Genomic DNA, 18,197 nt, shown 5'->3' with positions numbered 1-18,197 from the left:
TCCTGTAGTCCACAACCAGCTCCTTTGTTTTTGTGATATTGAGGGAGAGGTTGTTTTCTTGACACCAGTGTGTCAGGGTGATGACTTCTTCTCTGTAAACTGTCTCATTATTATTTAAGATTAGGCCAATCAATGTAGTATCATCACTAAATTTAGGTAGCAGATTGTAGCTATGGGTGGCAACACAGTCATGGGTATACAGAGAATAAATGAGTCCAATACTCTATAGAAAAAAATTCTGAAGTTAAGGTGGATGAAAAGCTGTTAGTGGTACTTTGTTAATTTCAGTTTTTAAATGCAGGAAGAATCAATTAGTTTAGGATTATAAATATACTCTGGAGCACCAACCAAAGCACTTTTAAACCTGGCCATTTTGTCCAAAGCTGGTAAGTTACAGTGTGCATCATTCCTTGTCAGCTAGCTGATATCTCCCAGTAGATTTGTAATTTAGGACTGTAGTTTTGGACTGTAATGCAGTACCAGAGACTATGCATAACTCAATTTTGTAATTTTTTTTTTCCTTTTAGGATATCATGAACAGTGAAAAAAGTTATGATTCGCTACCTAACTTCACAGCTGCTGATTGTAAGTCTTTTGGTGGTGGAGTTAAACCATCTGTTAGAAGAGCAAGTGTTTTTAACTGTTAGTTTAGAAGAGTACTTCTCACAAACAACAAATGTGAGAGTGGGACTTGGTATAAGTTAGAACACATGCAGCAGAATTTAGATAATTAAACTTTAAAGACTAGAATCAGTATTCAGTATTCTGCAATCGAAGATGAGGTCAATGACTGAAAACTAATTTTGAAAAATAACTATTTGAAATAGTTATTGTTTTAAAAACAAAGAAAACTTTGTGCTGAGAGATAGATCGAAGTACTGCAGAATACACTCTGCTGTAGCAGTCACAATAATAACAGTTTATGCCATATACTCACATGAATGTCGTAACTATGCAAATATAAAATTTGGAACTTCTTGAGGCTATTTCAGAATTTGACTAAACCCATCCTCTCTAGGGATTTGGTCATATTTAACCATAATATTCAAATACGTAGTTTGAAAATAACTGAAAGACTCAAAGTATGCCATTAGTTATGTTATTAGTGTCAATATTGGATTACCAAACAGAAATGTATATTCTGCAAACACCTCTTTATAACCTAAGATTTGTGCTTTCCTAATTATGGCTTCAGACAAACTCAATTTCCTTTGAGCCACTGTTGATTCCAGTACTTTAAACATCTTGAGCTCAAGAATTCACCTCCAAAATATCTCTGGCTCTTTAAGAATCTCTCTAATACCTCGTTCTTTAGTAAGCTGTTTGTCACCTTAAAAATGTTAAAAAATGCCTTAAAAAAAAAATGGCATTAAAAAATGCCTTATGTGTTTAGTCATCTTTTGCTATGCTAAAATTAGTGTAGATGTGCATATTTAGGTTTCAAAAATGTGACTTCAGTTTTTGCAACATACATCAAAGTTGCTGGTGAACGCAGCAGGCCAAGCAGCATCTATAGGAAGAGGTGCAGTCGACGTTTCAGGCCGAGACCCTTCGTCAGGACTAACTGAAGGAAGGTTTCTTCAGTTCCTTCAGTTAGTCCTGACGAAGGGTCTCGGCCTGAAACGTCGACTACATCTCTTCCTATAGATGCTGCTTGGCCTGCTGCGTTCACCAGCAACTTTGATGTATGTTGCTTGAATTTCCAGCATCTGCAGAATTCCTGTTGTTTCAGTTTTTGCAGCTGTTTTAATAAAATTTAGGCTTTTGAATAACTAGTATATCTACCTCTTTATGACCTTGCACCTTATTGTCTATCTGCACTGTAGTTTCTCTCGCTGTAACATTCTATGTTGTGTTATTGTTTTATCATGTACTTCCTCAACATTGAAATGAATTAATCTGAATGGTATGCACGACAAGGTTTTCATTGTACCTTGGTGCATGTGACAATTTATCAAAGCCTGGCTGAAATGAGAAAGAGCAGAGGTAAATCTTGAAGGTGCTTTTAAACATTTTAAACACTATTAATTGATGTGGATTTTCTTTTCATGTAGGTCTTAGGCTTCTGGGAATTGGAAGGAACCAGTATATTGACCTCATGAATCAGTGTAGATCATCAAAAGTAAGTTCCATTGTAATTTGAAGGATTTTTTTGTTTGTTTTGATTCTCTGTAAAGTTCCATTCCCACCATCTTCTCCTCCCCCCCCCCCCCCCCATTATTGAGTAGATGGTGACCAGATGCAGGGTACAAGTGAAGTGTTGAGCTCTTCATAATGTGCTGGGTTCATTCCACATCAGTACAAAACTTAAATTTTGCCTAGTGTTTAGGTTGCTGGGTCAGTGATCAGCAATCTGAACTGCTGATCCAGAGATGTTGCCTGACCTGAGAATTTCATATGAGATCTCCTGTGAATATTTTTCCCCAGGAGGGTGCAGCAGGCAGATTTCTTGGCAGGTTGTGGGGAGTCTGCACTGGCCTATTGGATTCCACAAGGAATCCAGGAGTCAAAAGCTGATATTTAAAGCAAAATGCTGTACCTCAAACTGTGTTTACAGTGCCAAGTTAAGAGTCTAAAAGATAGCAGGCCATAGTGGATCAATTGTCTTCTCAGCAGAATGTTGAGCTCAGTACTTTTAATGTGTAAATGTGCATAATTAATTTGCTTGAGGAAAATGACATTTGGTAATGGTGTTCAATTCACTGATTGCATTGAAGAAATATTATTACAGAAATTTTTCAGGAGGAAAACTGCTCGGGATTTGCTACCAGTGAAGCCTGTAGAGATTACTATTGAGCCGTGGTGGGTGGTTCAGGCTGGTTTCATCACAGAGGATGATATCAAGGTAAGAGAAAGCTAAGTTTATAAAAGTAACAGCTGATGGCAAAGGCGGAGTTTGTGGCCAAGATGTATTTGATTTGCATTAATGGTTGAGCGCAAGATGTCGACTAAAATCCAATATAACACTGGGATAAGTTACTTTGTTAAGGTATAATATGGAGGAATACTGGACATTTTTAGTTTTAGAGATGTAGCATGGTAACTAGCCCTTCCAGCCCAACGAGCCTGCACTGCCCAATTACACCCACGTGTCCAACCTACTAACCCATACATCTATGGAAATGGGAGGAAAGCCCATGCAGTCATGGGGGAACATAAAAACTCCTTACAGACAGCAGTGGGAATTAAGCCTGTGTTGTTGGCATAGTAATAGTGTTATGCTAACTGCTACAGTACCATGCTGCCCTACATATACTGGATGTGTAGGGTCTATCCTGAGATTGAATGGTGAGAGGAGTTGAGATCCATAATCTAGGAAGTGATAATAGATTCATTAAAACTATTAATTAAAAGCACAGGGATTTTGGCCTATGAGAATAGGTGTGGGTGAAGGAGGAATTATAGAGTCATATAGCACAGAATTAGGCCCTTGGGCCCAACATGTCCATGCCAACTAAGGTTCACTTCTAAGTTAGTCCAATTTGCCCATATTGGGATGTTTGACCCATATCACTATAAACATTTCTTATCCACTTACCTGTCCAATTACTTTCTAAATGGTGTTTCTAAACCTGCCTCAACCATTTCTTCTGAGAATCAGTCAGCATCAATGGATGCAGTGAAGTAAATAAGTTTTTCAAAAAATCCAGGATGAAACAGCAGACGTGTTTGTGGGATGTCTTAGCAAGACAAAATTGGGTACTAAAGTAAGAAGGAGAAAAAAACTGAGCAGTTGGGTTGAAGATGGAGTTTTGAGATTAAGAGATTTGAATTTGAAGCTGTGAGCTTTGAGGGAAAGTTTTTAATGGTCAGATGTGCAGAAGGTCATCAGACACATCGAAATGTCACCAAGTGTTTGATCAGGAGTTAATTGAAGCATATTTCAAACTCTGAGAACTCAGATTATAGATAGATCTGTTTAAGTTTGAGAGTGTTTCCTGAGCCGTAAGAATATGGCTAACCTACAACTTGTACAACTTACTGGCAAGTTGCTCGCCTTTTTTAAAAATTGCATATTTTATGATTCTCATCTGAATACTGAGTATAATTGCCTTATTTTTTTAGCTTTGTTCTGGACCCGAAAAGAGTTGTATTGATAAAATTATTGATTCAGGACCTCAGTTGGTTGGAGTATTGGAACACAATGTGGTTCTTGGTGAGTACACTCTTTTGTGATATTATTACTAAAAAAACTTGCTGAATCCTGAAACTATCTTTGCGATCAATAGCTTAGTTAACTACATGTTGACAGAACATGTGGCAGGTAGATTTCAGCAAAGACCAATGCAAGGTTGCTCAATTGGTGTAACAAAGCCTAGATCTGAGTATTTATTAAACTTGAGGAGGCCATGTGATTCCTTCACCTTTGACATACATCAAAACCACTGTAACCCATCTTCCTAAATTGTACTTCATCCTTGTGTATTGCTTTCCTTTGCATTCAAACATCAGATCATCCTTATTCTAGAATATATTAGCCTCATGTCTCCCATCCCTTTGGAGTAGAATTCTGAAGATGTGCAATGAGTTTGAGTGAACATTTTCTTCTTGATCTGAAATGGCTAATCGTGTCCTCAGCTGTAGACTCCCTTGGATGACGGGGGGGGGGGGTGGTGGGATCCAACTAATTACTTGAATATCTTCTTGTTTTCATTACTAGGTTGATGAAAGGTCTTTGATACTTTGGTTGCAAGAACACTGTGAGGAAATAGTTTGAGCTATTATTAGTAAATATTTACTAACATAATATAAAATGATGCCTTTCTTTGATTTTTATTGTGCTTCATCTAAATCATTTGAAGTTGGAAACAACAGGACATAGTGAAAGGTCATATTAACTTCATTAGGAAAAGCTTTTGAGATTGGGGCAATGACAGATGGTGGGAAAGAACTGTTTATTCTGGCTATATCTAATAAGATTCTTAAAAGGATGGGTACATTTCTGTTTCTCAGTATTAAGACACTTGTTTTGAAGTTTTTAAAGACAGCCATTAAATGAAAACCAGTGAATTTGAGTTGGAAAATTTGTACATTTGTTTTTGAGGCAAGATAAATCAAACAATTGCTGTCTGTAATTGATAGCTTGTTTTTTTTACTTGCAGGTTTGTATAACAAAGGCTTCATTTATCTTGATGTACCAATATCTGATGACAGCTGCATTGCAGGTGAGCATTTTGCTTCAAATGAGCCTTTAGTAACACTACTCTGGTGAACTTTACAAAGTAGCATGTGATCTAAGTGGCTTTATGAATTAATCAAACCCTTTATATAGATTACTTTAATAACAATTTAAACTAGGGTTATTCCCCTCAGTCAAAAGATTAAGGGGAAATACTGAAAAAAATTTTTTCCTTTAAATTTCCACCTTTCAAATTGTTGATATTTTGATGTAGAGTAAATAAAGAGAAACTAGTTTGCTTCCTTCTGTGGCCATATATATATAAGGTAGCTGGCAAAAGAAATTGTTTTCACCCAGAATGTGTAACTGAGGGAAAGATTCAATATTAACTCTCAAAAGGGAGTTTGATAAATGTTTGGAAAGTCTTGTAGAATTGTATGTGGAATCACTCTTTCAAAGGGTGAACTCATTGACCATATGGTCTCCTTCTGCAATACATCATTCTGTGACTCATCTTTACCACTAGATTATCAAGTTTTAAATTTCCCAGTAGTTGTGAATTAGAATTGTTGTTTGGAAGTCTGTGAACAGATCCTAGGGGTAATATCCCTTCTACTAAAGTCTTTCCAGTGGGCAATTTGAACACTTAATATGGTGACAACTTTACTAACCATGAAGGTTCTTAATTTGCATACTACAGTAGCAGTCCTTGTTTTAAATGTATGCATAATTCATTTGCCTTGCATCAGAAGATAGGTGACTCAAATCTCACTTCAGTGCTGGAGTTCAGAGTTTAAGGTCATACTTAAGTGCAGAACTGAAAAAGTTGCACTCTTTTGAAATACTTGTAGAAAATAATTTGTCTTAAAATGCAGTTTTATTGAGGCAACATCACAATGATTATGTGGATATGAAAGATCACAGAACACTGCTTGAAGATGAACTGGGAATTCATGTGCAGTCCTTTTATTTTGGCCCATTGGATACTCTGCCTATCAATAAAGTCACGGCTGATCTCACTGTGGCTTCAGCTCCACAAACCTTAATTCCCCTACTGTGCAAAAATCTACTTAACTGTCTCTTAAATATAGTTAAAAAGTTACCTCTACTGCTCCCCTGGCAGAGAACTCCACAGATTCACCAATTTGAGAAGAGGAGTTCCTTCTCATTTCCATCCTAAATCTACTCACCAAAATCTTATTGTTTCCCCTGGTAGATGACACTAGAAATAACTAGAGGACCAAAAGTAACATTAGTGGCACATATAATAAATGCATATTTGATGCATGTAAGAATGGAACAGAAGCTATCATGAAGAACTTTAATTTGTGTGTGTGTATATATACATATATAGCAAATCAAGTTGGTTGAGGCATTCTTGAGGAGGACTTCATAGAATGTATTCATGATAGCTTTCTAGAACAGCATGTTACTAAACTTAAAAGGGAACATACTAGCATAGATCTGGTCCTGTGCCATAGGGCAGGTAAAATTAATTGTAGTAAAGGATCCTCTTAATGCAACAACTGGGTGGTCACCATCCCTTTTTAGCATACCCTGTAGCCACTCCAAGACATTCCTGACCCTTGCACCTGGGAGGCAACACTCCAACCAGGAGACCTATTTGCAGCCATTAAAGCTCCTGTCTATTCCCCTTACATGGAATCACCTACTGCTATACTTTTGCCATGCTTTTCCTAGCCACTTATAGTACCATAGTTTTGGCTACTCCCTTAACAGTATTTCAAAGTTGTATCTGCTTTAGAGGTAGATGACCACAAGGGATTCCTGCAGTACCTTCCTCCTACTCCACTGCCTGTTGTTCACCCATTCCTTATCTTTTTTAAGGCTTTAAACTGCATTGTGGCCAACTGACCAGGTGCATTAATCTCAACATTCTTAGCATCGCGGATGACCCGAAGTGAATCAATGTACAGCTCCAGTGCCAGGAGCTGCAGCTGGATGCAGTTTCTGCACACACAATCATCGTGACTGGCAACCTCCAAGTTCCCACATTGCACAATGGTACAGCTCTGAGCTCACCTGCCATGACTGAAAAGATATGGGGGGGGGGGAATAAACTACCTTAGTGTTACCAAACCTTGTCACCAAAGGATATGCTTAGACAATCTTTGAAAATGGCCACTCCACCTTACCATAACTTCTTTTTATTGGATGCTATTAATTAGCATTTTGGCCAATCAACTATTAAGTAACAGTTTGCAAATGTGCCTCTTTTCCTGTCCTGTGAAACTCATCGGCAAGTGCCCAGGAACTTGTTGGTGAATTTCAGCTAATTACAGAGGTAATGTTGGGTTGATGGGTTTTCATTCAAACTGAAGAATGTTCTGTAGGTTTTAAGGGGGTGTAAGTGGGGTGAGTTTTTTTAAAAATGAGTTTAGAATAGGCATGAGAAGTTGCAATGGAAGATTGTTATTCGCTGGCAACATGATGAGTAAACAGACCATCCTGCTGGCCTTGTTGTTAGTGGATGCTCAACCCAAGTGTCAGTTTGCAACATGGCCACGCACTGTGTAAGGACAATTATAGAACATAGAACAGTACAGCACCACCCATGATGTTGTCCAGCCTATAAAGAGTACTCCATGATCAATCAAATCTTTCCCTTCTACATTGCCCGTAGCCCTCCATTTTTCTTGTATCAATGTGCCTATCTAGGTCTCTTAAATGTCCCAATTGTATCAGCTTCTACTGCCACCCTCAGCAGTGCATTCCAGGCACCTACCAGTCTCTGTAGAAAATCCTACCTCTGCCATTCTCTCCTAAACTTTCCTTCACGTACCTTAGGTAGGTGTCCTCTGGTATTGGCTTTTGCCACCCATGGATAAAACCACTGTGTGTCTACTCTAAATATGCCTCTCATAATCTTGCACACCTCTACCAAGTTGCCTCTTATCCTACTTTGCTTCAAAGAAAACAGCCCTAGCTTGCTCAACCTTCCTGCAGAAGACATTTTCTTTAATCCAGGCCTCATATTACATCCTTATCCTTAAGTCTTTAGCAACTGTCCATTCACCCTTTCTCTTGCTGTCCAGGACCGCAAATACTTTCAAATGTGTATCCTGTATTCATCCTTGGTGCTGCTGCCTCCTCTATTAAGTGTACATTGGACAATTAGATCAACGTAAACAAGATTGAACAATGTTAACTTAAAGTAGTCAGGATGCTATTGAGGAGAAAATGTGATGTGTAAATTTGCAGGGATTTTTAGGGGAAAGTTGAATAAATGTTTTTGGGCATGGATAATCAGAAAAAATTCCTTGCAGTTCATCATTCACTTAATGAAAAGCTATTGATTGGTTTATTGTAAAACTAGAGCAACAATAAAGGGAAATTATTATATATGCCTCCTTTGGGAAACATACAGTTTTGTAATTATTATTTTCAGTGAAATAAGCTTTGAGAAATGGAAAATTTGATATTTTTTCTCTTTTAGTTCCTCCGTTGGAAGGATTTGTGATGAATAGGGTGCAAGGTGATTACTTTGAAACACTTCTCTACAAGATTTTTGTTTCTATCGATGAACAAACCAATGTTGCAGAGGTAGGGAGGCTTAAACAATAGCAATGTTGTTTAATGTACTTTTTTTTGCCAGTACAGATAACCAACAACAGAATTTTATAAGGTAGATATTTGTTACTGAGCGAGTAACGAATTGTGGAAGTATTCTGTCAGATGAGCTGTTGAATAAAAGCTCTTTCTACTCCCGAGGGTGTATGTAAAGAATCTCTCAGCATGATTTGAATACAAAAAGGGCAATGGCTTCCAGTGTACTTGCCAGTTTTCTCCTTCACTCCACCGATCTTTATTAAAACAGACACTGCAAGATTTCATTAGTGTTTGTGAAAGTTAGTAAGGAAAAGTGGACAACTAGATTTCTTAATTAACAGCCATGCCAACTATTCAAAAGTGCTTCATTATCTGGAAAGTACTTGGGGAAGTCTTAAAGTAATAAAAGGTGGACTGTAAATGCAATTTCTTTCTTGTTTCTTTTTTGAAAATTTTAAATAGTTTGACTTTTTGTGTTATTTAAAACAAGAAACATTCACTGAAATCTTAGAATAGGAAAGGAAATAAGATTAAGGTTTTTAAGAAAGGTTACAATCTAGTTTCTAAAATATGTTTATTGAATTTTGCATTTTAAAAATAAACACAGACTGCAAGAATGAATGAACTGTTATTTATATAATGATTTGGCCGTAGTTGCTCTACTGTGGAGTTCTGGAAGTGCTGTGTGGAAGTAATATCTGGTTTATAGATAGTGATTAGCATAAATTGGATGGATGACAGCCAACCAAAGGAAATTAAAATTATTGATATTGGCTCATTATTATCACGAGTACAGCAATAAAGTGAAAAGCTTTGTTTTCTTGTCACATAGGCTTATACGTGTATCAAGGCAGTAAAAAGAAAACAGAATATAGATTTTTTTTTTACACAGCTGCCAATGTACAATGTAAGTTTTATAAAAACAAACTGCATGGGCCATGACAGGCTAGATTGGCTGATCAAATTACATAGAGATACTGAAATATAGTGACATTTCAAGCTGGTAAGAAATGTCCTGTTTTTAATTATAAGGATTTGGAAAACTTTCATTTCTTTGAGTATTTATAGGTAAGGGCTATATACAAACGTAGTAACCGGACTGGGAAGGAATGGTGGACATGAGCAATGGGAAAACAGTATTTTGTCTTTGGGAGACAATGGGAGCAGAGCGGTCATGGAGTGCCAGGATGGCCATTAGTGTAATTGAAAATGATCTTTGCACATACTGAGGAGCTATATTTGATGTTTTTTTTCTGTTATCTATCAAAATAATTATTTTTAATGTTTTCCAGTTGGCGAATGTACTGGAGATAGATCTATCCCTTGTAAAGGTATGTAGAAATATTTATCAGGGTTCTGATCATGAGGCATCTTAAAATGGGATTCTTTAATCTTTTTAGAATTGTTCCATTTTTTTATTGATAATATTTTAGGTTGTCCAGAGTAGGTTAAAGTTGATAAAATAGTGTGGTACTACTGTAGATGCTTATGCATCACCTTTTGTAATTTATGCATACGTCTCCCAATGCAATGGACAGTGAAATAGAATTTTTTAAATTCTAGTAAAGATTCTTTAATGCCATTTAATAAAAAGGAATTTAACTGATTACATCTTTTGATGTTATCCAACTCAAACTGTAAGTTACCCTATTATGTATTTTTTTTACTTATTGTTTCTTTTTTTTCTTTTCTTTTTCTCTCCTGTTTGATGGACAGCACAGATTTTTTTCAAACACTAGGCTGGTTGGCAGTATGCACCATAGTCTCCTGTTTGCATTGGTCCTGCTGGACACCTGTCTGCTTCTTGCTTCCACACTAAATGCTTATTCTCCACTGTCAGTGGTTATGTCTAGAGATTCCCATGAGACAATGGGCACGTTGCAAGGATGTGTTGAGCACACTTGAAATTTTTCCTCTACTTGGTAATCTCTTCCCTTAACAGCAATGAATAGTACATTGGAAGTTTAATGTTGGGCATTTGATTTCCATACCTTCTCAAAGTAATTGAGAATGTCAAAGTAATTATTGCCTCAGTAATAGGAATGTTGTGTTGGGAGAGATGCTGATGCTGGTTTGGTTCAAATGAATTTGGAGGATAAAGGTTCATAAAATTATGAGGGGCATAGATCAGGTCATAGTTTTTTTTCTTAAAGTAGAGGAGTCTAAAGCTAGAGAATATAGGGAAAGATTTGAGAGAGACCTGAGGGACAATATTTTCCAAAGAGAGTTGTGAGTATATGTAATGAATTGCTAGAGGTGGGTACAATTACAATGTTTGAAAGACATTTAGACAGGTATATGGATAGGGCAAGCTTCAAAGGATATGGACCAAATTCAGGTAAATAGGACTGGTACAAATAGACAATTTGGTTTACATGGATGTGTTGGGTTGAAGGGCCTATTTCTGTGTTAACTCTGTGCTCCAAAGTCCTACAAGCCAATACACATTCTAACAACAGCCCCATAAAATGTCATGTTGTTTTCACATCATTGGGGAACTATAGTGGTATCACTAGCATGGAGAAGCTATCATAGCATTACTTGCTACAGAGGCAATTTCAGATATTTCAATTATTTTCCAGTAGCTGATACTGTAACCAAGGAAATTATGCTGTTACTGAAAGGAGAAATACCTATAATACCTTTTTATTTATGTGATAATTCTGAAATTGGTTATTTTGAACGTTGATGGTAATGTTTTGTCTCCCCAGAATGCAGTGTCAGTATATTGCCGCTTGGGCTTTGCACATAAAAAAGGGCAAGTGATAAATGCAGATCAGCTTCACCCAACATGGAGGAATGTTCCATCAGTCAACAGATTAAAGTAAGGGAAAGATTTCTCTCTGGTCTGTCTGCAGACAACTATATCTTTGTGCATATCCCTTTAACCAGAAAGGTTTCAAATGTGAAATTGGTTTTGGAGTATACTCTGGGCTAATTGGTGACAAGTAGATAAGTGTACTGAGGCAAGATACGACTTTAGAAAGTGCTTGCTTATTTATGAATGGATACATTATTATTGGAAGCAGTCGGGAATTTATTTACTTTGTTAATTCCTAAGATGAGAACATTGTTCTATCACCAATGGCTTTAAAGGTGTGATAAAGAAGACTTGTATTCTTTGGAACTTAGAAGAATGAAAGGATTTTATGTCAAAACCTCCTTGGGATCCAAGATATTTCCAAAGTAGATATGAAGGATTTTACACAAATGGGAAGCTGTCAAAGGTCATGACAGCACTCATTTAAAACTGTGGTGAATTGCTTCTGATAGAGGGTGGTGAACCTTTGGAAGTTTCTATCCTGTAGGGGTATGGAGGTCAGATTACTGGAAGTATTTAAAGAGTAAGTAAATGTTTGAAAGATTGGGGAGTTGAGGCCTGTGTGGAATTGGGATCGAACTGTAGCATGAGGCAGATCAGCCATGATCAGACTGAATGGTAGGATAGATTTGAGGGGGTCAAGTGGTGTGATCATATTTTCTTTTGTATGTTCCTATGTATGCATCTAACAAATTTACAATGGGATTCTATAATGGGCTTCCTTTCATATGGTATCTTCATTTGCATTTGTGTGCTTGTCTTAGGAAATGTTAATAGTCAGTGTTGAATTCAGTTGAATGTAACTCTCTATTTCTAACATAAAACTATTTAGTTACAGATCATTAATTCAATTTCCTCTCATTAACAACATGCATCAAAAATACAAATAACTAATATTCTTTATTCCTTAGTAGATTCCATATTGAGATTTCTGAATATGGTAATACTTAGTCTTCAGTTACAAAACCTATTCTGCCAAATGTCACTTCAGGCCACTTTAAGGGTTTCATTGTTGGCATGTGTACTCAGTGGAAAACAGTGCTCTTGAGCAGATGCGTAACTTGCTTCAATATTGTTGTATATCATTGCATCTGAAAAATTAGTAGTGGCTTCTCACTTGTATATACTGGGTGCATTGATACAAAATATCCAAGGGAGATTTTCTTCCAATCGTGGGGACCTCAACTGTGATCTGGATTAGTTATCTTGTAAATTATGTATAATTTATTTTAGTCCCAAGTCACAGCGTAAAGAGAAAACAAGAAATTAAAATTTTTGTGTGGAAAACCTTTACCTTTTTCTGTAATAACATCTTTGACATACAGTACAGACCAAACTGTTTTCTTTGTCTTCAATCCACTTTATATATTTGTCATACAAGAACAAGAAAATAGGAGGATTAGATAGTCAAACCTGACTCTCCATTTAATGATCATGGCTGGCCTCAACTCCTCTTCTGTGTCAGATCCCTATACCCCTCTATTTGTTCATCCAGCAAGTATTTATCTCTCACCACTGCAATTTGGGGCAGCATAGTAGCGTAGTGGTTAGCACAATGCTTTACAGTACCAGTGATCTGGGTTCAATTCCTGCTGCTGTATGTAAGGAGTTTGTAAGTTCTCCCAGTGTGGGTTTCCTCCCACAGTCCAAAGACATACTGGTTGGTTAATTTTTCATTGTAAGTTGTTGCATGACTTGGGTAGAGTTAAATTGGGGATTACTGGGCGGTGTGGCTCGAAGGACCAGTAGGGCCTAAGCATTGTATCTCAATAACTATTCTTATCATCCATCGACTGAGGTAGAGAAATCTCTGTGTATCTCTGTTTTAAGTAACCTGCCCCTTGGAGTTGTGGGCCCTTGTTTGAGACTCTCCCGCTGGTTTCTTAGCACTTACCACAGTGAAGACAGATGTTTAAAAAAAGTCAATGTGTTTGCTATTTCTTTGCTGTTTATTAAATTTGGTTATTCTTGTTACACATACTAAGGTACAGTGAAAAACTTGCATACCATTCATACAGATCAAATTATTACAACAATGCATTGAGATAATGCAAGGTAAAACAATGACAAAGTGTAGAGTACAGTGTTACAGTACAGAGAAAGTGCAGTACCAGAAGAAAATAAGATTCAAGGTCACAACAAAGTAGATTGTGAGATAAGAGTCAATTATATTGGACTAGAGATAATCCCAATTAGATGGACGTATGGTTAGAAGTTTTTTCTTGGGCCTCATGGAATGTGCTTTTGGGCTGTTGTACCTTCTGCTCAGTGGAAAGGAGGAGGAGGTAGAATGTCTGGAATGGGTGAGGTCTTTGATTATGAGGCAGTAAGAAGTGCAGGCAGAGTCCATGGAGAGAAGCTGGTTTCTGTGATATGTTGAGCTGTGTCCACAATGCTACAGTTTCTTGCAGTCACAGGCAGAGAGCAGTTGCCATAGCGAGCTGTGCTGCATAGATAAAAATGGGTGTAGGTCAAAGAGGACATGCTAATTTCTTTTAGCCCCTTGAGGAAATGGAGCTTTTTTGGCCATGGCAGCAACATGGTTGATCAGGACAATCTATTAGTGATATTAGAGTCATAGAGAAGTCCAACCCAGAAGTAGGCCCTTCGACCTATCTAGTCCATGCCAAAACCATTTAACATGCTTATTCCCTTTGAACTACACCGGGACCATATCCCTCCATATCCCTACTATCCATGTACCTATTCAAACTTCTCTTAAATGTTGAAATCAAGCTCACATGTACCACATGTTCTGGCAGCTTATTCCACACTCTCGTGACCCTGAGTGGAAAAAGTTTCCCCTCATATTCTCCTTAAACTTCTCACCTTTCACTCTTAACCCATGACTGTGGTTGTAGTCCCACCCAATCTCAGTGGAAAAAGTCTGCTTGCGTCTACCCTATCTATACTCTTCATAATTTTGTATACCTCTCATCAAATCTTCTACGTTCTAAAGAATACAGTCCTAACCTATTCAATCTTTCCTTGTAACTTGGATCCTCCAAACCCAACAACATCCTTGTAAATTTTCTCTGCACTCTTTCAACCTTGTTTACATCTTTCTTATGTAGGTAGGCGACCAAAACTGCATACAATACTTCAAATGAGGCCTCACCGTCTTATACAACGTCAACACAACATCCCATCTTCGATACTCAGTACATTGATTTGTGAAGGCCAATATGTCAAAAGCTTTCTTTATAACTCTACCTACCTGTGCTCCACTTTCAATGAATTATGGATCTATATTTCCAGATCCCTTTGTTCTACCACACTCCTCAGTGCCCTGCCATTCACTGTGCAAGACCTACCCTGATTGGTCCTACCGAACTGCAAAATCTCACACTTGTCTGCATTAAATTCCATCTGCTGCAATTTTCAGCCTATATTTCCAGCTGACGTAGATCCCTCTGCAAGCCACGATAGCCTTGTTCACTGTCCACGACACCCTCAATCTTGGTAACTTCCGCAAACTTGCTGATCCAGTTAACCACATTGTCATGCAGATTATTGATATAGATGACAAACAACAAAGGACCCAGTACCGATCCCTGCAGCACCCCATTAGTCACAGGCCTCCAATCAGAGAGGCAACCATCTACTACCTCTCTCTCTCTGGCTTCTCCCACAAGGCCAATGTCTAATCCAATTTACTACCTCATCCTGAATACCGAGCTCCATGTGGGAGCTTGTTAAATGCCTTACTAAGATCCATGTTGACAACATCGGCTGCCTTGTCTTTATCCACCTTCCTGGCAACTTCCTTGAAAAACTCATAACATTAGTCAGGCATGACCTACTACCACGCACGAAGCCATGTTAACTAACCTTAAATAGTCCATGTCTATCCAAATACTTGTATATCCAGTCCCTTAGAATACCTTCCAATAACTTTACCACAATGGATATTGTCGTGGTTTCTCGTTTCTCACAAACGACAAGGAGACGCAGAAAACCCGTCAAGACATTTTAAACTTTAATTTGCAAATCAAAGTTGAGACAATCAGAAAGCTAGTAGCTGACTGCCCGTCGAGGCTTGTACACAGCATTTTTTATAGCAATTTTCCTATCTTAGCTACATTATCATATCCAATCGGCCTGTGATTACATATCATCAATATATCCGCTCTCGACTTTCCACTATTGTTTTATTCCCCAACTTAATTATGTCCTAGTTTACATTTTAGACCATATGTCTTCTCATCCTTAACCACAGTTATTTCTTAATTGGTCTTGCATTGACATGCTACCACATATTTCATCATCCTACCTGCCACCATTATCTTTCTACTTGGTTTCATTCTAGTTTTCTTCATGAATTAATAGTGAACAGGTCAAAAGTCATGGCTACATACTGAATACCTTCTAATAAGCTAACAGTGGTTACATAGAGAATATTGTAGAGAATACAGTGTGTGCATTTGAGTAAATACTGTAATACATAGAAAATACAATGTGTGCAATTGCATTTTCCAATAATATCAGACTCATTGGCCTGTAATTTCCTGGTTTATGTTTAGAATCTTTTTTAAACAGTGGAACAACATTGGCTATCCTCCAGTTCTCTGGTACTTCTCCTGTCACTAAGGATGTTTTAAATATCTCTGCTAGGGCCCCGGCAATCTCTGCACTTGCCTCCCTCCAGGGTCCAAGGGAACACCTTGTCAGGCCCCGGGGATTTATCTACCCTGATTTGCCTCAATAGCAAACACCTCCTGCTCAGAGGCAAATCAGGGTGTATAAATCTGTTCACTCCAGGAATTTGAAGCTCTCATCCTCAGCACTGTTGATGTAAACGGAAGCATGTACACCACCTCCTTCCTGAACTCAGTGGCCAGCTTTTCTGTTTTGGTGACTTTGAGTGAAGGTTTGTTGTCATGGCATCATGCCGCTCGGTCCCCATCTCCTTCCTGTAATTCACCAGCCTTACTCTGTCGAAGCCCCATATTTACTTTTAACTGCTTCTTATTTGTATACCCATAGAAGGGTTTGCTGTTTTGTACCACGTGTAAGATTTCTAAAATTCATTTTCTCCCTTATGCACTTCTTAGTTTTCGACTTCTGGGTCCAAAAAAAATGCAGGTACTCTGGTCTGCCACTACCATTTGCCACTTTAATTATGGTAGCTTTCAATTAAACATTATCCTTTGTCTCATGTTAACTGCAGGTTGTGTCTTTTGTAATCCCTCTTTTCTGCTATCTGCCATCGTTCCTCTTTGACTTGTCTCTTAGAATTTGGCTGTCAGAAAATTTACGCTCTAATAACTGTTCAGCTGAGCCTATGTGATGTTTATACTAAATCCAAAATTTTCCCCATCTCATCAAGACAATTTTCCATTCCTTTTTTTCCTGAACAGATCCATGCAGTGGCAATGTCCACTAAGTTAAAATATTTCTTTTGTGTTTTCTGTTCTCCAGATGCATATTTATATTATCCCTAGATAAGAGTCCTCTCACCAGCACAGTTGAAAACATCCCACCAACATGCATGTGCAGAAGCAGTTAGGAAGGGAGATGGTGTCTTTTATGGCTGGAGACCAGGCCTCCATAGGATTCAGAAGAATAAGAAATGGATGTACACTTAGAGGGCTCAATTGGATAGGTGTTTCTGCAGAAATAAGACTAGAGTTAAAAGTCAAAGGGGTAAGTCATTTTGGATTAAAATGAAGATAAATTTCTTCACACAAGGATGGTGAGTCTTTGGAATGCTTTACCCCAGAGGGATGTAGAGTGCTAGTCATGGAGTTAATTCAGAGATGATGTTGATTGCTTTCTGGATGCTGGAGGGAAATGGAGGAAGGACAGGGAAGTGGTCTGGTAAAATATTAATCATGAGTTTGCTGATTGGTAGAGCAGGATCCAGAGACCAGGTGGCCCACTTACACGTATAATTAGAAATCAAGAGACCCTTCATCAAATTGCACACGTATGGAGAAGAGAGCCCTGGCCTCTGATCTTTCCTGATAGATGCAAGTCTATTTATTAACAAGCTATGTTGGCTGTTGCTATGTACACAGTTGTTGTAATTGCACAAAAAATCAACATCATGCAGTCAGCAATGTCCTGTTGCCACATGTATACTGAATATTGATGTTGGAACCTGTCTTGGCTCTTGAAAACACCCATGCAACTAGACATACAGTGGCATGCAAAAGTTTGGGCACCCCTGGTCAAAATTTCTGTTACTGTGAATAGTTAAGTGAGTAGAAGATGAACTGATCCCCAAAAGTCATACAGTTAAAGATAAAACATTCTTTTCAACATTTTAAGCAAGATTAATGTATTATTTTTGTTTTGTACAATTTTAGAGTGGAAAAAAAAAGGAAGAGAGCACCATGCAAAAGTTTGGGCACCCCAAGAGATTTGAGCTCCTAGATAACTTTTACCAAGGTCTCAGACCTTAATTAGCTTGTTAGGGCTATGGCTTGTTCGGTCATTGTTAGGAAAGGCCAAGTGATGCAAATTTCTAAGCTTTATAAATACCCTGACTCCTCAAACCTTGTCCCAACAATCAGCAGCCATGGGCTCCTCTTAGCAGCTGCCTAACACTATGAAAATTAAAATAAATGATGCCCACAAAGAGGAGGCTGTAAGAAGATAGCAAAGCATTTTCAGGTAGCCATTTCCTCAGTTTGTAATGTAATTAGGAAGTGGCAGTTAACAGGAACGGTGGAGGTCAAGTTA

General features: G+C 37.9%; 1 protein-coding gene across 4 annotated transcripts in view; it reads left to right on the top strand.

Annotated features, from left to right (window-relative positions):
* Positions 1–18,197, top strand: part of fam91a1 (family with sequence similarity 91 member A1) — a 77,100-nt gene that overhangs the window by 23,740 nt on the left and 35,163 nt on the right. For all 4 annotated transcript variants that reach the window (XM_063056083.1, XM_063056072.1, XM_063056063.1 and 1 more), the window contains exons 4-11: positions 528–585; positions 2,055–2,122; positions 2,732–2,845; positions 4,066–4,156; positions 5,103–5,165; positions 8,577–8,683; positions 9,982–10,020; positions 11,401–11,513. In XM_063056083.1, the coding sequence (XP_062912153.1) occupies positions 528–585; positions 2,055–2,122; positions 2,732–2,845; positions 4,066–4,156; positions 5,103–5,165; positions 8,577–8,683; positions 9,982–10,020; positions 11,401–11,513 (653 nt within the window). The remainder of the gene's footprint in view (positions 1–527; positions 586–2,054; positions 2,123–2,731; positions 2,846–4,065; positions 4,157–5,102; positions 5,166–8,576; positions 8,684–9,981; positions 10,021–11,400; positions 11,514–18,197) is intronic.

This window comes from Mobula hypostoma, chromosome 1 (assembly GCF_963921235.1).
Source record: "Mobula hypostoma chromosome 1, sMobHyp1.1, whole genome shotgun sequence".
NCBI lineage: Eukaryota > Metazoa > Chordata > Chondrichthyes > Myliobatiformes > Myliobatidae > Mobula > Mobula hypostoma.
This window is presented reverse-complemented; position numbering and strand designations above follow the sequence as displayed.